The 20,328-nt window shown below is 45.2% G+C and overlaps 2 protein-coding genes and 2 long non-coding RNA genes across 4 annotated transcripts in view; 2 read left to right on the top strand and 2 right to left on the bottom strand.

Annotated features, from left to right (window-relative positions):
* LOC134010126 (RNA-binding protein with multiple splicing-like) overlaps nucleotides 1-10,145 on the top strand; it is a 25,123-nt gene extending 14,978 nt beyond the window's left edge. Inside the window, exons 5-8 of the mRNA XM_062449993.1 lie at nucleotides 721-879; nucleotides 1,983-2,052; nucleotides 7,122-7,232; nucleotides 7,804-10,145. Coding sequence (XP_062305977.1) covers nucleotides 721-879; nucleotides 1,983-2,045 — 222 coding nt within the window. The 3' untranslated portion in view covers nucleotides 2,046-2,052; nucleotides 7,122-7,232; nucleotides 7,804-10,145. The remainder of the gene's footprint in view (nucleotides 1-720; nucleotides 880-1,982; nucleotides 2,053-7,121; nucleotides 7,233-7,803) is intronic.
* A 4,358-nt stretch (nucleotides 10,146-14,503) lies between these two features.
* Nucleotides 14,504-16,988, bottom strand: LOC134009951 (fatty acid-binding protein, intestinal-like). Its single transcript, XM_062449743.1, has 4 exons — nucleotides 16,811-16,988; nucleotides 16,062-16,234; nucleotides 15,213-15,320; nucleotides 14,504-14,987 (listed from the first exon to the last, which is right to left on the bottom strand). The coding sequence occupies exons 1-4, from the start codon at nucleotides 16,875-16,877 to the stop codon at nucleotides 14,937-14,939; spliced, it is 399 nt and encodes a 132-aa protein (XP_062305727.1). The 5' UTR covers nucleotides 16,878-16,988; the 3' UTR covers nucleotides 14,504-14,936.
* Nucleotides 15,320-16,055, bottom strand: LOC134009953 (uncharacterized). Its single transcript, XR_009928289.1, has 3 exons — nucleotides 15,807-16,055; nucleotides 15,478-15,566; nucleotides 15,320-15,422 (listed from the first exon to the last, which is right to left on the bottom strand). It is a non-coding gene; the product is annotated as an uncharacterized LOC134009953 (long non-coding RNA).
* On the top strand, nucleotides 15,891-19,198 carry LOC134009952 (uncharacterized). The gene is made up of 3 exons (XR_009928288.1): nucleotides 15,891-16,469; nucleotides 17,978-18,074; nucleotides 19,107-19,198. It is a non-coding gene; the product is annotated as an uncharacterized LOC134009952 (long non-coding RNA).
* Nucleotides 19,199-20,328: the final 1,130 nt, after the last annotated feature.

Here is a 20,328-nt window from a genome sequence, read left to right as displayed (position 1 = left end):
TGGAAGGAAACGATTAATGAGCGCCATGACGTAATGAGTGCAAGAAAAATGGCTGTAATTTTGTGATAAGAGGTAGTTTAAATCCAGCCATTTTATCTGATCTTTGAGAGAGAAAAACTGTTTCCTTAGCAGTGCTGTTCCCTGTACACATATATCATGTATATACACCCGTTAAGCTCATGTTTCCCCCCGATGGTTTACATTTCAACGGGACTTTTGCCCCTCTGATGTGTTTTATGTAGCTTTTAAACTGAGAATGTGTGTGTGTGTTCATTTCCTCAATTTGAATAAAGCATGTGTTGTCTTGGTACGTTTTTTGCTCCAAAACCGGATCACGTTTCATCCGTAACTTGCGTTCTCAGCTTGTCTGTGATTTTTCACTGTCTCCCTAAACAACTTTGCCACCATGTTTCCCTCTACTCCCGCACTTCACACTCTCACCTCCACTCTGTTCTCACTTCCTGGAGCCTCACAGTGTCTCTCAGTAGCTTCTTCCTCTTAACGTCTCCGAATGAAGGTGTTATGGAGAGTTGCAAAAAACCTGGCTTTAAGATGTCTTCCACGTCTACAGTCCTGGCACGGCCCGAACTTGATTTGATAACGACTGCGAGGAGGAAGCCACTTGAGACCAAATGAGACACGTCCCCCAATGCACCTGTACCTTTCCTCCCTGTCTCTCTGCACCCCCCCCCCCTCCTCCCCACCCGCTCCACCCTCCTCACCAGGCCTCCTCCTCTTCTTGTCTCCACAGATGAGCTCACAGTGCCCGCTCTATACCCCAGCAGCCCAGACGTGTGGGCCTCATACCCGCTCTACCCGGCTGAGCTGTCGCCAGCCCTCCCGCCCGCTTTCACCTACCCCTCCTCGCTCCACGCTCAGGTAACGCCCCCCCCCCCCACACCCATCACCCCCCCCCCCCCCCCCACCTCGCCCCCCAACCACCCACCACCGCCTGAACTGTAGAACTCCACACTTCCCCCCCTCCTTTCATACCCCTGTTTCATACTTTGCCCCCCGAGTTGACTCGTGGGACGTTACGAGGTGTTTACGACAGGTGTGATGTGACATAGGTCACACACTGCTGGTCACATGACTCAGGGACTTGGGCCGGTTATTCCCTGGGTCAAAGGCATCCTCCACATGTTATTTTTTTATTTTTATTTTTTTATGGTTGGTAATGCAGGCGGTATCACAACAGGATAGTCTGGCATTTTCGACGCTGTATATTTGCCTAAATAAAAACCCCATCAGGAAATGTTTGCATCATTCGTTGGAGTATTACTTGTTTAATCTCCATGCAACCATGACCCAATTATGTAGTTCCCCCTCTAATCTATCTAGCGCTTCAGTCGAGGTCACATCGGAGTTCATTATTGATTAGCGGAAATTCTTCTCATGAATCTTGATTTTGAGGCGCTCCCCTGAGATCTGTTTGGTAGCTTTTGTGTTTTCTGACATGCTAATTGATGATTGTCTCGTTCGACTTCCCAGTTATTATAGGTGCACTCGGGTTCCCACCATTTTTTCTTTTACAATAACCTCCCATTTAAACATATCTTTAAATCTCGAATACTTGTAGCCAGAAGGATAAACAAATGCCATACACATTTCCATGGACTGTGTTTTCTAAGGAACTGTGATATAGAATGTAAGGCCCTGAGGTTCTACAGATACATTTACTAGGATGAATGAATATTAACTAGGAGGTTGGGGTTGGGGCTGAAAGTGCTTATTAGGCTATTCGTTTTTGGTGCGCACACCAAAGAATATAACTATTTTCAATAAGGGTGAAAAGTGCAGGGATTCCAGTGATTCCCTAGTGAGTCAGACCGTGAATCAGGTGTGGAAATGAATGCTAAGTGGAATAGCAGAACTAGAATAATCCGACTTCTGAACTGATGTGAAATAAACAATGTGAGATTAAAATCTGTAGGGCACGATGTGTGTGTGTGGTGTGTAATTGTGTGTGTGTGTGTGTTCAGATTCGCTGGCTCCCTCCTGCAGACGGAACTCCTCAGGGATGGAAGTCCAGGCAGTTCTGCTGAAGTATGTGTGAGTAATGACAAGCACACACACACACACACACACACTCATACACACACAGTCTGGTACACTAGTGTTTGTTATACAGTGCCAGACCTTGAAAGTGCATGAGTAAATGTTAGGACATTTGACATAAACAGATCAAGAACGTTCCCAACACTTGTTCGGAGGAACGCACCGTGCTAACCCACTCACACGCAAGTACGGTAGCACGACAGCTAAACATCCTCACTGGAGCAAAAGCAGAAGATCAGCATGCAGTTTTCCCGCGTCATGAAAGCACGCTCAGGTATTCAACACGGGCGTGCTTTACGTGACGCGAAGGCAAAACGCGGGCGCCGGACACACACGAGGCCGTCACTCGTTCCCCAGCGAGGCGTGAGGGTGGGTGGAGTGTTGTCACGGGGACGAGGAAGGAGGGGGGGGGGATGGGGGGGCTTGGTGAATTGACAGTAGGCAACGACCTCATACTCACACCAAGTACACCAGTACTTAACATCCGCAGCACACCCACGCCATAAACTTCCTGCATCACGGGAAATCACCGATCAGTCATCCCTGTCTAGACACAACGCCTGTGAACGCGGCTGAGAGGCAAAACAGAGGAACGCAAACGCGAATTGATCCAGGGAACTGGGACCCCTGTGAAAGACGAAGACCCCCCCCCCCCCCCCCCCCAGTCAATGGGCGAGATGAAAGTGGCTCTTAAAGGGATCTCGGCTATTCTCTCGCCTCCCAGGTCACATGGTGCGGCGAGCGCCACTCTCTCATTTGATGTCACGCGGGGTGCGCTTTCTCTTTCCGAGATCGGGTTCATCAAAGGCGGGGAATTCAAACGGAATACACAACTAGCTCTGGGGGCTACGATTTAACACAGGGATGCTGCAGAGAGAGAGAGAGGCAACTGAAACGGTGCTACGCAGATCTGTGTGTGTGTGTGTGTGTGTGTGTGTGAGGTGCCTGTCACACCTGTCTCAGATGACATCCTGACCCACTAGATATGACATATTTACTCTGGAGCGGAATAACCTAACTTTGGAAGCAACAAAGTTAAGGGAAGGCAGCTTTTTGATGTTAGCGAAGCTAGGAGTTACTGTATGTGCAGTAACTGAAGTTTGTTCCTTACTCATTAGGACTTGAGGTTTTTAAGTTGGTCACTTTTTGGTGTCACAGCTTTCCTGTTGGAGGTGACTGTAGACAAAGGATAGTCGACTAGAACTGTTGCAGGTTTATAATATGTGCTGTGCTCCCTCGGTCACAACAAGAGAGTTTCGTAGGAAAGAGCCCAAAACCACTAAGCTTGGGAAACCACCCCCCGCAACGAATGGGATGTGTCTCAGGGAGTTATCTGTGTGTGTGAGAGCTTATGTGTGAGTGTATTCATCTGCACATGTGTCGTGGGCGTGTGTAGTGTGTGTGTGTGTGTGTGTGTGTGTGTGTGTGTGTGTGTGTTGTGTGTGGGAGTCTGAGCCCACTCGGCGCCAGTCACACAGTCACCGAACCCCTCCTTCGCTCCAGAGTCTCAGGACAGGAAGAGACATGTTCCCCAGACCCCCAGGGAGGGATGGGAGGGAGGCTGGACCAAAGAAAGGGGGGGACTCCGTTCACAAAGCTGTTGATTGGTGCTAGGCTGACTGGGCTGCCACCCCCACCCCCTCTCCCATACACAGCGTCCTTCCCAGCCCAGCTCACAGGCACAGGCTATTTCCAGTCTGACCAAAGAGACTGAGAAATGACTATAAATACAATGTTTTGGAGCATTTGATCTCTTCTTCTTCTGAGGTTTTTTTCTGTTTTTTTCCCCTCGGGGAAGTGTGGAGGAGAAAGGGAGTGGACAAGGGGGAGGGGGTTGAGTGATTACCCAGCCCACACCCTGAGAGGAAGTGGTTAATATGGTCGCGCCCTCCCCAGCCTCCCACCCCCCCACCCCCGTCCCTCGGGTGGATATTAATCCCCCCCCCCCCCCACCCCCCCCCCCCGATGAAACAACATCCTGCTGATCTTGCAGACGAGCGGGGTCGAAGCGACGCTGTGGTATGGGAGCCCTGGGCGTGTGCTGTCGTTGCTGGCCACCCAACCCCCCACCTCCCCCCCTCCCCCCCCCCCCCCCCCCCCAATGATACACCCTCTCTGCCCCCAAACAGTCTCCCCTACACCCACCCACAAGGGTAACACATGTCCTCAGGCATCCTAAGACAGGAGCTTTAGTGTCCGTTAGTGTCCCATTGTAAAACGTCTATGCCATCCATTTCCTATGTCGCCCGTGACTCCTGGGGACAGATGGGTAACTTCGTTAGAGGCGGAGGCTTTGTGTTTAGCCATGCCCTTTTCAGCTGTGCCCGGGTAACGCTAGGCAGACTGGCACTGACCCCTCCGTGGCCCTGCCCTTTACCGGCCAATTACGGTAAATGGACACAGGCCGTCGTAAAACGCGGCTCTTTTCTCTCCGAGGGAAAGCACGTTTGCGGTGTATTTTTGTTGACAAACTTTCCAGTCAGCCAGGGGCTTTACCTGAGGGCATGCGGGGTGTGGAACTTGTAGTGGAACTTGTCGAGAAGGTCTACCGAGAGCATTGTGACATTGTGATATTTGGAGCTTCGTGAAAGAGTCCTTGTCGATGAGGGAATCTGTTTCCCTCCGCAACCTTGTATGACGTTTGCGGAGTACGACATGAGAGGTTTACGGTCCACTTGTAGTCGTCTCGGGTGTTCGACGCGGTGTTAAGGCTGTGCCGTGCGGCTTGAAGCGTAACCGTGGGAGACCATGTCGGCAGGCTGTGGGGTGGTTGAAACACTGGGCTGGACACAGTCATTCGCGGCTATGCTAAATGCACTCGAGGCGATCAGTTATGGGTGCTAATAAGTGTTATTAACCGGCACCCTGCCCCGAGCCCTCAGATGATAAACGTCCACGCATCGACGACGCCACATTGAGGTTCAACCAGGTTATGAAACTGAGTTGCTGGTGGCGTGTTGTTGCTCTTTGAAGACTATCAGGGCTTTCTTGCTCAGGATATTTCAGCACAACCTCTATTGTCTGTACTCCGTGGTCTGAATGTTTGCAGGCAGTTTTTTTCCCCCTTTCATTTCAAAAGCTCAATCTCCATGAGTTTTTTCCTATTTGCTAACATTCTCAACAACACACGGTCAAAGCTACAGTTGACCAAATACTTGACAATGATGTCTGAGAACTGTAAACAAAGGCCATGATGTTTTCACATCAGACGAGACATCATTGGGTAGTGGTGTGTGTGTGTGTGTGTGTGTGTGTGTGTGTGTGCGTGCATGCATGCATGTGTGAGAGTATGAGTGAGTAATGACGTGTGTGTAGGTGTGTGTAGGTGTGTGTGTCTATGTGCACCCTGGCTGCCTGCCCTAAGGGGCTTATTGGCCAATAGCCTGACAAACCCTGCAGTTCCTGTTGAACTTCTGAGTAGCTCCCAGCAGGCAGTGGGGGACTGACCCCTGCCGAGGCCCCTTTAATAAGGAAGTGGGCCTTCATCCAACCCCCCCAACAGCACCCCACCCTAACCCCAAACAATGAACATCCACACATCCACACACACACACACACACACACACACAAACACACACACACCATTCTTCTTCAACTTTCTCTTGTTCCCTCACACACACACACACACACACACACACACAAACACACACATTCGGTTTCACGGCACACAAACACTTGCACATGAACGCGCGCAACCACGCCACACGCACACACACACACACACACACACTCTCTCGCTCTGTTGCTGTGCTCTTGTTTCAGGAGCTTGATGCACGTCAACAGCTGCATTCATCACCGCCCGTCCTGGTAGCTGAGCTGGTATGTGAGAAACAAGGTCTGGGCCTAAAGGCTTTTCGTCAGCTTAGAAGGCTTTGGCCTCCTTTTTCATGGCCCTAGAACACAGGTAAAGGTCTAACAGGGGCAGAAGGTCCTGTTTGAGGAACTGCATTTGGGCCTGTACAGATGAAAGTCGGGATTCCTTTTGGTTAAGACTTCAAGCTTCACACAAGGGTAGTGCTTGAGATGAGATGTGTGTTGTAGCTAGTAGCCACTTGCTTCTGGGGTCTAACCTGAGATAATCCAGAATTATCCATTTACAAGACTAATGATAAATGGCTGTGCCATAGAAACCGGATAAGAGCTGGACAAAGGGAATGTTCATGAGAAATCAAGACATTTGCCGTTGTCAAACAGAAAACATGTTTGACAACCTTGCTTTCTGCACCTGTGTCAAGTTAGAGCAAGTAACACATTAAACCGTGGGCCAGTAATCCGCATGGACGTGTTCAATGATAAACCCAATCTTTTAACCTGGGCTCTTCAGCCTGAACAAATACAGGTCTATAACAATGTGTTTGTGTGTGTGTTGGGGGGGGGCGGGGCAGCTTTTGCCATTGCGCTACGCTTCGATTCTCTCACCCCCGATTGAGCACATAACAGGCATTAGCCAGGCCAGCCATGTTGAAACCATGTTGCCTTGCCCCTTCCTCTCAGCCGGACATGTTGGTTTTTGTGATTGTTTATTGCCACAGAGGGACTCCCGTCACGATTGTTGCCGAACGACCGTCTATTTTTGGCTAAACATCTGCGGGTCTGAGGAGTTGACCTTTCTCATTGGGGGGGGGGGGGGGGGGGGAGGGTCCCTGTAAATCGGCGGGATGGGGTGGGTGGGTCAGGGGTTTGTGTGTTTTTGGAAGAGAACAGGAAGTTCTCCATTAATTGTACTCCAGCGTGGTCCCATGGGACGTGTGTAACTTATGAAGGGTTGGGAAACGAATCTTAGATTTGAAGAGCTCTGGGAGTTTAGGTTCCTGTTGAAGATGCAGCGGGGGGTTCCAACAGCCTAAACAGGCCGCGTCAACGTGACAACATCAGGTCACGTGATGCAAATTTGCAGTCAGTTAAAGAACAAAGTGGATGTTTACTGAATGCACCTCTCGCCGTTGTCCTTCTAGTACTTCACACTCGAATCATCGTCCTGAACCGCCATGACAGGAACTCATCAGAACAAGAAACGACATAGCCCTCTCAACTGGAACGCTTCTGCTCCGCTGTGTTGACAGGTTCCTGATGTGTGATGGTGGCCACGGTCGCCCATGACGGCGCTGCCCTGCGGTTCTGTTGTCCAACCGGGAGACTCCTCCTGACCCCATGTGCCAGGCAGTGGACCGCCGGTGAGTTTCACGGTCCAACGCTCAGCGGGTTTTTTGCACCCCCTGATCGCGACAGGCGGAGGCCTGGATCTGCAAATCACACCTAGGGCCTGGGAGCTGCCGTCCAATCTGCCCCGAGAGTTTGATTTGAAAGTGTAGAGTTGTGGAAAAAGCTGTTGAGAGCGAAGTAAGGTTTTCAGAAACAATAACGCAGTGCCAAAGATATCTTGCGAAATCAACTTGAAAGGCCAGAAACGTGAAACTGTGTCCATTTTCCAGTGTGTGTTTTCGTTTTTGAAGGGCGTATTTCTTGTTTTTTTTGTCCCAGAATGAGATATTTGTGGGACGAAAGTGAGTGGAAGCCAGTGTGTGCATGCGTGCGTGTGGTCGAACTGTTATGCCTTGGAGAGTGAGCCACAGAGATAAGAAACTTTGTATGTGTGTGGTCCTATGGTTATTAGTCTCTTGTGTTTTCATTAGTCTGGTTGTGGCTTGGGTGCTGTAGTCAAGGTAACATTTCCCTCTCACTTTATCTCTCTATACAACTCTCCCTCCCCCTCTCTCCCTCACTCTACCTCTCTCTCTCTCTCAGAAGCAGCAGCTACCTCATGGGCCTCAGGACAACCAAGAACCCCAGCCTCCATCACACATCGAACCCCCCCCTCCCCTCCCCGCCATTTTATACTGTTACATACTCAAGAACAACTGGTGACACTTTGGTTGCAAATTGTATACACGCTACCCTTATGGTATACCTTTGAAATATGTTGAAATGCCTGATACGAAGCTCCACTGACGTTGACGAAAACTTTGATGTAATTAGCACAAGCCTTTGGGGAATAGGCTGAGCATTGCTTTGCATTCTGAAGGGCGAAGCTTGCAGTTGGAGTGAAGGTCTTTGAAGGTTTGCCAGGGTTCTAAGCTTGTGTATCTGAATGGGAGCAAAGTGCCGCCATGTTATATTATAATAATGATTATAATTATTACTATTGTGTATACTATTAATATTAATGTTATTATGATTACATACACGATTAAGCATGACTTGCCAAAAAATAAAAAATAAATAAAAAATGTCAATGCTGTACATTTTTAGATATTTTAAAGAAAAACAAAAAAGTATTTTTGTAATCAAGACAATGTTTGCAATGGTTTAGTTTGATTGGTTACTTTTGTGTGAGAGAAACCGGTTTGAAAACAACTAAATCTTTTCTTACCTTTTCTCTTTAGAATAATGGGTACTGTATGTATGATGTATGATGCCAAACATTTGTGTTCTTTATCTTGTTCTACCAGTTTAAAAAAAGGAAAACTGACGTGCTTTGCATTTTATTGGTGCTGGGTAAATTGGTATTGAATCGGTATTGATATGGTACTTAGAACACCAAACAGCAGCCATTTTAGCCCATTTCAGATGGCTGTCGAGATGCAGGCTGTTGTTCCAGCACACCTCCTGCATACCGTACCCAAGTTCTTCTTAGGTTTCAACATAACCCATGATAAGATTGATCCAGAGTGGTTTTATTTGATTCGTTTTAGTCTGCAACAAAAGATGGTATGAGTCCTTCCTGGTACAGGTGAACTGTAGACCTCATGCAGATAATGCAAGGGTGTAAACCATATGAACAGTCCCTGCTAAAGGAAATCAAGTCATTTTTTTAAGTACACTGCATACCTGGCAGAAGGCACAGTATACTGTAATAACAGACCAAAGGCATACTTTTTTAACACTGGATAGCTAACTAGGCTAGTTTGACTGCTTTGTACTTCTGATATCCTTCAGATATCTCTTCGTGAAGTGTGCCATTATTTTGCTGCCTGCCTCTCCTGGTGTCACTCCAAAGAGTATCACAGCTCCTGAAAAGAACAGCTTTTCATGTGCTGTCTCTTGTCTATTTTTAGGGAAAAGGTGACTCAACCCTTGGTTTTTGTACATTTTTGTATTTCTACCTGTGAGTGGAGTGAGAAGTGATGTTTCATATGTCATATCTTCCTTTTTGGATGCTCGGTGTAGACCTGCAATAATTCATGGATGTGATATATCGGATTTTTGAAACATTTGGTTGGTCTAAAAGCCGCATTTGTTTGTGGAAATGCAAAATATAGCGTCCTGTGTTTCCACTTCTTTCCCAATGACTGAGTCAGGAATATCAAGTTGTGTCAACCACATGAAAACCTGCTAAGACATGATGCTTGAATGTGTCAGACTGGCATGTTGTTGTGTCCCGTTTTCAACATGTATATGATCCAGCATCATTTCATATTTCATGTAGAAAAGTTATTTTCAGCACACACAACTCAACATTCGCTTTGTCAGTGTTTGAACCAATAGTGACATTGATGAGTCGACAGCAACAATCATTTCTGGATTATTCTAGGATGCCAGTCGTGTAATTAATACATCATGCTAGCAACTCTCTTCTAGAATTGTGTGAGAGCTATTGGTTCTGTGCTTGTTTTCATGATTGAAACAATATAAGAGTATATATGAATATTGAATACTGTTTTATAAGTGAGTTCACTGTGAAACCCCCATGATAGCATAAAAAAAAATTCAAATCACATGAAAGGATTACCACCCTAGTGTCAACTGATGAGACATAAAATGTGAGTTGAAATGATCCTTCTGTGGAACAATGGTATTCTCTTATGATTGTTGTCTTTAATCTACTGTTGGTGTTATTGTGTGTTTTGTGCATGTTCTCATGGCATGTCCATTTTTCTTTATCCCTTTTCAATGCATAATGTTGATATTTATATATTACACCGCTGTGAGGAGAAAAATATATTCTTTCCGTGAGTTGCAGGGGTGGGTTTGAGATGTTTTGTTAGAACCCCAAAAAAAGATCAAAAAGAGAGACGTTTTAATGAAAATAAAAAATGTAAATGAAGACATGTCTGGGCATCTGCCATTAAAGATTGACGTTATCATCCCATTGTCTTGTGTCATGATTTAAGGGACATACACTTTCACATCAAAATAACTCCTCCTAATCAGTTTCATCTGGTTCTGGTCCTCATTTTCACATCTGTTCCCTCTATGTGAGCTATCAATTCCCTTGGAAGTGGATCTGAAAAAAAAAAGACAGGATAACATGCTTTATTTCTAGCCTAATTTGACATTTGAATACTAATTTGTGGAATAGTGGTGGTGGAAAACATGATGCCTCTCCAAGGCCTGTTGTCCCCTCCTGCAGCTCTGCCTGAGGTACAGCCAGTAGCAGGGTGCGGTTGCCCATGGTGATGGGGGGCACCTGGGGAGCTGTTGGCCTCTCTCTGCCCTCTTCAAGAATAGAAGCACCTGTCCCTGGAGCTGGTCACACAGGGGAGAGGGAGCCAGAGCCCATTTAGACTCTCTTTTCTCTCCTTATTCACTCCCTCTCTCTCTCTCTCTCTCTCTCTCTCTCTCTCTCTCTCTCTCTCTCTCTCTCTCTCTCTCTCTCTCTCTCTCTCTAGCTCTCTTTCACTCTCTTTCACTCTCACTCTCTTTCACTCTCTTTCACTCTCTCTCTCTCTCTCTCTCTCTCTCTCTCTCTCTCTCTCTCTAGCTCTCTTTCACTCTCTTTCACTCTCACTCTCTCTCTCTCTCTCTCTCTCTCTCTCTCTCTCTCTCTCTCTCTCTCTCTCTCTCTCTCACACACACACACACACACACACACCCACACACACACTGGACAGGTCATCATTGCCAGCATTGTGCATGAGGCTTGTGGCATGAAATCATGTGATGCACACACACACGCACGCACACACACACACACACACACACACACACACACACACACACACACACACACCCCTCTAGGGCCTTCACACACGATGCTGCACAGTGGGGGCTGGGTGTAACATGGCGGGTGTAAACCACATAGCTAGCTCTGGGGTGGGTACGTGTGGCAGGCACACGTACCCACCCCAGAGCTAGCTACACGTCCTAATGGCGTTGCTCCCTTTTGACAAGTGCATTTAAGACATGTCGTCGTCACCTCGCACCCCTCAGCCCGGCTTCCCACTCACTCCAGCTGCAGCCTCTGCCTCCGACTTCAAAACCAGCCTTTGTTTGGGAGACGGGAGGTCTGAGATGACTCGACGACTGGAGAATGCTGGTGTTGTTGCACAGCTAAAATTGGATTATCAATCTAGCGTCTCCTCTGTGTGGTTACGTCATGAGTTCACTATCGGCCCTGGTGATTGGAGCACTGCTGTAGTGTTATTTGGCTCTGTCTTATTGTTTTACATTTACATTTAGTCATTTAGCAGACACTCTTATCCAGAGCGACTTACAGTAAGTACAGGGACATTCCCCCGAGGCAAGTAGGGTGAAGTGCCTTGCCCAAGGACACAACGTCAGTTGGCATGACCGGGAATCGAACTGGCAACCTTCGGATTACTAGCCCGATTCCTAGTTTTCTTCCTGTAGTACAGTGTGATACTGTACTTAGTGTCACTTTTGACAACCAGGACATGTACAATGAAACATATCACACAACTTTGACTGACTTTTGATTGACGAGGGGGATTATTTTATCCTTACGGTTAATACCCCATCACCATGTTAACATAATAGCTACACTATACACAAGCAGAGGCCATTTCAAAGCTAACCAGCGGTCTCCTGCTATTGAATGACAGGAAAACACCATGACTCAACATAGCCTGTGGACTTGACGTTCCCTCATCACCAGTCCACGTCCAACAACACTTCATAACTGACGAGTCGCTCGGCTGTGTGTGTTGCCGCTTGCTGTACTGCTCAGTCATTGTCTAAACAGCGGCGGAGGATTTCTTTCCTGGAAAGGATTAGCGAGCGCCTGACACCCCCTGATGGGTCTTAGTGTCCGCTAGGATCACTCCTAAATCAGATGAGGGGGCTGAAATGAGTCAGGGGATTTTTTGGTGGGTGTTTTTTTTTCCCTCGACTCCTCCTTGGTCGCTCTTGGTCTGCCGTTCGCTACCTTGCCACTCCTCCTCTCCGCCCTCCTCCTCTTCCTCCCCCCCTCCCCTCCTCTACCCCTCCTCTCATCCACCCCTCCTTTCCACCACCCTTATCCTCCACCCTTCCTCACGTCCTCCTCTCCTCCACCCCTCCTGCTCTCCGGTGGTTTCCTCCCCCCCTCTCTCTATCTGTTTCTCGCCCTCCCTCTCTTCTCCTTTTCCTCCCCTCCTTTTCTTTTTCCCCTCCTCTACGCCTCCCCTCCCTTCCATCTCTTTTCCCCTCTCCCACCATGGGCTTGATCTCCCGAGGGACGGCCCCTACGCACTCGGTCTCATAGCAACCAAAACACTGAGGAATCTCACCACCTCTCTCCTCATTCTCGCTGATTTATTGGTATTATGGTCTGTTTTGTGTCCCAGGGCTTTAGAATGGAGATAAACCAGTCAGGACATGGGAAGTGTGTGTATATGTGTGTGTGGGTGTGTATATATAGGCAGGGTGAGGAACACTCCTTCACAGACACACGCACACAATGTCCAAAATCTAGCTACTACCTAGTAATTAAGACTTTGGTACAAGTTGCCATCTAGAAAGGTATGTTGCAATGCAGTGGAGCTCGACACAGACGTCTCTTCTCACTCTGCTCCCTTTGAAGTGTAATCATCTGATGTGGGAGAGGAGGCCATTCTAATATAGTTGGAAGTTTCAGCGCTGCAGTGCTTCAAGCTCACTCGCAAATAATTTCGAGCTTGATAGCGCCACCTACTTGCTTACGTAAAAACGGCAGTAGTGTCTCGTACAGTAGGCTATGCGTGATTTAGTGTGTTGACATGCATAGGCCTAGTAACATAAGCTGTTATGGGTAGTAGTAAACCCTACATATAACTTTCAATATATAAAAACGTATTTGAAATTCCTTTCAAATAAATACAAATGCAAACGTTTTTGTTGACTGCAGTTATTGTCTGTAGGCCTAAATGTCATTGTTTTTTCCAAATGTTTTTATCATCAACCCATAGACAGAAATCATAACACGTTCATTCTTTTCTCATCGTTATAACAAGATATAACCACTCAGAGATCTTGTCTCCCCGGACCAGGTCTTTCCATCAGAGTGGGTTAGGGCCGACGCGGCTTTCAAAGAGGACCAGCCCATCCCAGCTTAGCCGGGGATACGGCGGGGTAATACCTCCCCAGCGCTACAAGCAGCTAGCGGGGCTTGGCAGGGGGTCTTTACCGGGCTCTTACCTCAGGCTGCAGCTATAGCGAAGAATGGCCTTCAAACAAGTTCTCACTGTCTTTCGGCTTTGTGCGAACTTGCCTTTTTATGGATACAAAAAATAACATAAAAAAACTTTCTTTGGAGTTTGCAAATCACGATCTAATAGTGATTCACATTGACCTTGAGAGTCTGTAATTGTTGAGGTCCAAGCACTTATAAAGATAAACTGGAGGAAACAACACAGTTTAAGCACATCTCTCCATAGTTGAGGTAGACGCATCATCATCAATTTGGAAATACGGTATGGATAGTGGATTGCCTCATGCGATACCTGTAAACCTACGTTGCCATCTAGTGGACAACGAGGGTTAGTGCACTAGACAGGACACTTCCCTTGGTGGTAGCCCAACTATTAAAACATTTTCTCGACATGATGTGGCCAAAGCTACCAATAATAGACAAATGAACAAAAGCAACAAATAACGACAGCATTACCATGTGACTTGTAGACCGTGGCAGAGAGTTCAGTGACCCAACCAGCGCATGACTTTGTCAGTGCAGTCATTGTCCTCACTGTCCTCATGTGATCACTTTACGAGCGAGTAACTGCAAACCTTTTTTCCACAATAGCAGCTAAAGGGGTACTCTCTCTAACATTTGTAGAATGCTGTAGTATGCATCATTTCTCAAATTTACTTTTTTTTTTCAAACTTTCCAGTTTGATTTGATGTTGTGGTTTTATTATGAGGTTTCAGACCAGTGGCATCTATGCTGGTTCTAGACAATTATTGAGTTGATTTATTCTGACCCTGCAGGCCTACAATTGTAGCAGCTGGGTTAGGGTTAGGGCTAACCCAACCCTAACTATGATAGCAATAAAAAGTAATCAGCAGAACTGATAACATTTGTAGGCAACATTATCAACTATGTACACTTCCCATTGTATGTTACGTTATTTGATGGGCAGAGGTTTGAAAGTACATTCAAAAAGCTATGTATGCAGAAGGTAGCTGTTGTTTCCTCGCAGGACATCAATCACAACAAAAGTTGTGAACAAGAAACTTTTGTTTTAGTCAATGTGTGGGAAAATATGTAGGAAGACGCTAGACCTGCAACAATGTAAAATACAAAATACACTGCAACTTGAAAAACACCTTTATTCTGCAAGACCAAATATACAAACTAAAACTTTTAGTACAAGATGAAGACTAAAATGTGTTATGTTACATTAAATTTACATCAAGTACTATGGTTGACGTACAGTACTGGGGACAATGGAGCGCTGTTCGGATTGTTCTAAGGCTTACTTGTACAACCATCCAGATAATGTTCCCTGCTTTCTAAACTCACTCTGATATGTAATTAAATGCAATTGGCCAGTGCAACAAAACAGCTCTGATTCATTGTGTATATTGGGAGTGAACTCTCAGAGGTATTTGAAGAGTCACACACCATTTGAACTTTGAACTTGATTGGCTCTTAACCTGGCATAAAGTATTCTAGTGAAAGGGTTAGAAAAAAATGAAACTACATCAAGATTTATGACGTGAATTTTCCCCTGGAGTTGCCGTTATGCCTTCTTGAAAATCCTCTTGGCGTCCACACCATCATAGTTGAAGCTCTGAGAAAAAGATTAGTGTTAAATAAATATAAATAAATATGAATGTATTTAAAAGCTTGATCTTGGTTCCCCTGCTACTGAGGTTCACTGTAGTTTCTTCACAGGCTGGGGCCAGTTTTACTGTTAGAGGGGCCAGTTACATTAAACATCATTGTTGTTATTATTTGACTCCTTCTTTAGGGGGGTCACAAGGGGGTCCAAGCTTCTAGTCACAGGGGCACTGACCTGCACCAGTTCTTCCCCCACCAGCGTCCTTGTGGTGGTCAACACCTTGTTGTTGTCTTTCCTGGTGAACTGGCCTTTTAGCATCTCTCCCTCCATCCCCCAAGCACCCTGAGGGGGAGGGCGAACAGATAAAGGCAAGGGCAAGTTTGATAAAGATATACAGTACCAGTCAAAGGTTTGGACACATTTTCCCTTGAAGATGTGTCCAAACTTTTGGTGCGAGTCAAAAGTTTGGACACATTTTCCCCTTGAAGATGTGTCCTACCTTTTGGTGCGAGTCAAAAGTTTGGACACATTTTCCCTTGAAGATGTGTCCAAACTTTTGGTGCGAGTCAAAAGTTTGGACACATTTTCCTTTGAAGATGTGTCCAAACTTTTGGTGCCAGTCAAAAGTTTGGACACATTTTCCCCTTGAAGATGTGTCCTACCTTTTGGTGCGAGTCAAAAGTCTGGACACGTCTTCAAGGGAAAATGCGTCCAAACTTTTGACTGGTACTGTACATTGTGTACGTTTTTGATATTGTAGCGTTAATGCTACTGATTCTTAGGCGGTCGGTGGTGTGATGTCTGTGCTTCTCTGCGCAGTGTGTGGACACACACGTTCACACAAAGTTGAACTTTTTTTTATGGCTCTGTGCCAACTTGTCCTTTGTACAACACGTCCAGCACAGTAGATAAGACAGGTGTAAAAGGAATAAGGTAGAACACTTTATCTCTGTCCACTTTTTCAGTAACTTATATCAGTGATGATGTCATGAAGAAATCGGATCCCTGTATGGGTGCAATGCACGCAATATACAGTATTTCATACATTTGTGTATTACTGTGCTCTCCCAGAATGCCACTTACTGTCACTTCAGTACCGTCGGCCAGTGCATAGTCAAACTGGACGCCCAGGGTGAAGTCGATGTCTTTGGTGCGGAAGGTGCTGGACTCTTTGATGTGGAACTTGTCTCCAGTCTGCTCGATGGTGATCTTCAGGTTGTCGTGCTCTGCTAGTTTCCTCTTCATGATGTTGACGCCTGGTGGGAAACCACATCAGGACAACAGGTGAGCAAGTTGATTTTCATGTTTAGTTAGTGTTGATATGTTGATACACATCCTCCACAATATGCTTGTTGTGTTGATGGATTTCACGCTATTAAATTGCTTAAAACATATATTTTCTTGCAGTAGCCTTTTATAAAAGGATATCCCTGGAGGTATGACTGCTCTTGAGTGATAGGTACACAATGTACTTTCCAGCGGGCTCTCCAGGTAATAAACATGACTGTGCTCTGAGCAAGCAAGTGTTTGTTGACAAGCTCTTAAAATGGCTACAGCTATTATTACTGCTGGGCCATAAAACACAGTGCTGTTCCAACCAGCTCACCCAGAGAAGCCCTCACACATGTAACCTCTAAAGATAAACTTGGAAGCAGCTTTCCACTATCTGTCAGTCAATACGTTTTTATCATGGTTTATTTGTCAAACCTGGGGCCTTAGGAACAATGAAATAGATAAAGCATCATGGGAATGCATCTTTTCTCTACATATGAAACCCGCAGACTTGTGTGCGCCCGCACGCACGCAGAGAGTCTAAGCTGCCAGTCACTCACCCATCTGCTCCATGAACTTGTCGTAGTTCTCGTTGCGGTCAACTTTCCAGGTTCCGTTGAAGGCCATGGCTGCTGCTGTCTGTCCGTCGTGCTGGTGGAGGTGGGGGGACTGAGGGTGTCGTTTGCAGAGTCTGGAACTGTGTGGCACAGTACCGTGGGAGACAGAGTGCCCGCAGGCCTCCCTTTTCTACATATATAAACACCCCCCCCCTCCACTCCGCCCACCTCCACCCACCCCACCCCTCTGCCACTCACGCACCACCCCACCCTCCTGGTTGGCATGGAAGATGCTCCTCTTTATCTTTATGATTATCTGTCTGGTGATGTAGCCATTTAAAGCCCATGTCAAATATTAGCTGATTGCCGCGGGCGACCTCAAGGATACAGGGATAAATAGCAAAGGGCGAATGTCCTCCTAGGAACCTGGCACAGCAATACACTGTAGCTCTGTTCTATTTCAGAGAGAGAGAGAGAGATACAGGGAGGGAGAGACAGAGACAGGGAGAGAAAGAGAGACGTCCATAGAATTTTCCCAAGCGGCCATTCTCCTTTGGGGGTTGTCCAGCTCTGTGTCGAGCATGGCAATGAGCTGTGAATGAACCCCTTGTTAGAACTGGGGTGGGGAATGATCTTGTTTGGTGAATGGGCTAATTGACTCAGAAATGTGCATGGCAACATTCCCAACTTCCCAGCAACTGTCTTTTCCAAACTTCACACTTTACACTAAAAATTTACAAAATTTACAAAATGCAATTTATTTATGATCTGACAAATGTTTGTGACATCCTAATAGTTGTTCTTTGTCATGGATGTGGAAAAATATGCTACATTTCTGGTCACCTTTTAACGATAAATGTCTTGTATCCTTGAAGTTGGCTCAGTTTAAGCCTGCGAACAATACAGGAGGATGGATACATTGTTTTCATTTTGGGCAGCTAGTGAAGTCATCGCAGATTTATATATTTAGAGATTTACAGATTTATAACAAAGTTACAGTTTGACAGTAGTGACAGTAGCAGCAGAACTGAACAGTGTGGAATGAAACGTTCCTTTTTTTCTCTGTGGGAAATAGTTGGCAATAAAGAAAGACATTGAGTGACAGAAATGTCCGAGTTACACCCAGGGGCCAGTGATAGTTGACGTCTCACCTTATCGTTTTTTTTACAGTACAGCAATGAGCCTGGGTTGTTGAACTCTGTTGCACAACACTTTGTCAAGAGACCTTTGTTTTTTTGGGTGGAGTTCAACAGGTGATCACAGTGAGGTAAACTCTGGTCACCTGATAATATTATTTTCTTTATACTGTTACATTGAGTAAAGATTTGATGAATGCCTTCCAGAGGTCTGTTTCCACGGTCAAACAAAATACTTGCTTTGGCCTGCATGAGGTTGACACATTTTTGAAGGAACAGTTTTGTGCCTGGCTGTATTGGGATTGTATTTTGGTAATACTTTGACAGAAATCTTTTTGTGTAAGTTTGGGGTGAGGGCCATCAACAGCCTAGCATATAAACACACGACAGAATGGAGTTGACTACACTGACATTTTGAATTGTTTTCTCCGAAGCCAACATATGGTTTAAGGGTTCAATTTGCAGTTCGGATTAAAATGAATTGTGAAATTTGGGTTGACAGTACTAATAATTAAGTCCTGATAAGAAGCAGTTAACCCAGAGAGCATTTTTTTCTTACCAAAAAAAAGTAGTATATAGCTGTGTGTTGTGATAAATTCAAAATACACAGTGATATGAATTATATCCATACCCCATAATCCCTAATTGGTAATAGCATTAGAGAAAGTGCTCATCAAGTTCAGAATGAGTGCAGACACAGTAAAAACGATTGACCTTGCTCATCAAATAAATCTATGAAATAGGCTCTTCTTGAATTATCTCTGTCTAGTAACAGACTATTGTAATTGCACAACATCTGTGCAATAAAAAGGGCTGTGTCAGTGCAAATGTCACAAGCCATTAAAAGTAATGACTATGATAGGATTCAGTGTTGGATTAACCTAAATCTTTTAACAATTCTTTGTTTCCATTCCAACCATTTTATGGCTCTTCATAAAGTATGTTAGTGCATTGAATATTTCTGTACAATTACATTACCCTCGTGCCATTAAATGAGAGCAATGAAATACAATGTTGTGTTAATGTGTTTCATTTACACCATAGCCAATGCTTATGTCATGTTGTTCAATTTAATGCAGTTCTGACTTACAGTTCACTGTGGTAATTACTGAACATTATTTGACCTCCAAGCCCTGTTCCCTCCACTTTTACTCTATTTCCAGGATGTTTGTCATAGTGAGCACACAGTCAACACAACCTCCCTGGCAATAGTATCATCGTATTCATGGTTGCAGATAATGATTCTCCTCAATAAAATCACAATAATAATTTGATAATATTGTTTGTATTCATTGTTAGTGTAAAGTTACTTATGTGTTTACTGTAATACATGTAAATGCCAGATTTAGGCCTGTGGGATAAAGAGAAAATAATCAAGTATAGAATGAATCAAGTCAGGTGGGGTTTTCAGCAGAACACCATTGGGATAGGTTACCATAAATGAATGCATTCTATACGGAATACAGTTGGAAAGCATTTCCTCTCCAGGACTGGAAATATACCTTGAATACTCAGTGAATACATAGAGTCCCATAGCCAACATCAGAATCTGAATAATAATTTGATAATATTGTTTTTGTTCATTGTTAGTGTAAAGTTACTTATGTGTTTACTGTGATAAATGTAAATGCCAGATATAGGCCTGTGATATAAAGAGAAAATAATCAGGTATAGAATGAATCAAGTCAGGTGGGGTTTTCAACAGAACACCATTGGGATAGGTTACCATAAATGAATGCATTTTATAATGAATACAGTTGGAAAGCAGTTTCTCTTAAGGACTGGAAATATACATTGAATACTCAATGACTGCAGAAAGTCCCATAGCCAACATATGCACATGGAAAAAATCCCCACTTGGAAAGTTTAGAAAAGAAAACAAAAAACCTGCACTTGCATGCAACACAGATGCTCAGTCTACTTTAAGGTGACCAGAGCAATTCTAAGAACGTCCAACTATCCTTTTGGAGTGGTATTAGGATGCCACCTAGTGGATGATTGATCTCTTCCAAGGTATTTCATTGCCCTCATTATTCGTACCACTAGAGGTTTGTGTTGATGCATTGCCAAGCTGACACATCGGATGTCTTCTTGTAGTTGAAATGAGTTTTAATTTTCTAATTTGTGATTTTTCCATACACAGCCTTGGACCGAATTCTCAGCATAGAGAAGACAAACTAAGTAGGCTACTCTACAAGAGTCAGGAGACCCCCCCAAAAAAGACCTTTTGGTCTGAAGAGAGCGTGAGGAAAATCTGGCTCTAAAAATACCTCAAATGATCCTCAGGAAGAGTAATTGAAAGTCAATATTATTGAGACTCTGCCATGAGGCAATATTTAAATATCAAATGAACCACGGATGGTACAAAAAGCCAGCATTCAGTCA

Source organism: Osmerus eperlanus, chromosome 23 (genome assembly GCF_963692335.1).
Source record: "Osmerus eperlanus chromosome 23, fOsmEpe2.1, whole genome shotgun sequence".
In the NCBI taxonomy this organism is placed as follows: Eukaryota; Metazoa; Chordata; class Actinopteri; order Osmeriformes; family Osmeridae; genus Osmerus; species Osmerus eperlanus.
Note: the sequence above shows the minus strand (reverse complement) of the source record. Positions and strands in the feature narration are given on the sequence as shown.

What these genes read in the sequence shown, in the direction of transcription:
- LOC134009951 (XM_062449743.1), bottom strand. Translation starts at nt 16,877, where the DNA reads ATGGCCTTCAACGGAACCTGGAAAGTTGACCGCAACGAGAACTACGAC. An exon ending in CCGACGGTACTGAAGTGACA is followed by an intron (nt 15,321 to 16,061) that starts GTAAGTGGCATT and finishes CCTCCCCCTCAG; the next exon opens with GGTGCTTGGGGGATGGAGGG. An exon ending in TGGGGGAAGAACTGGTGCAG is followed by an intron (nt 14,988 to 15,212) that starts GTCAGTGCCCCT and finishes TCTTTTTCTCAG; the next exon opens with AGCTTCAACTATGATGGTGT.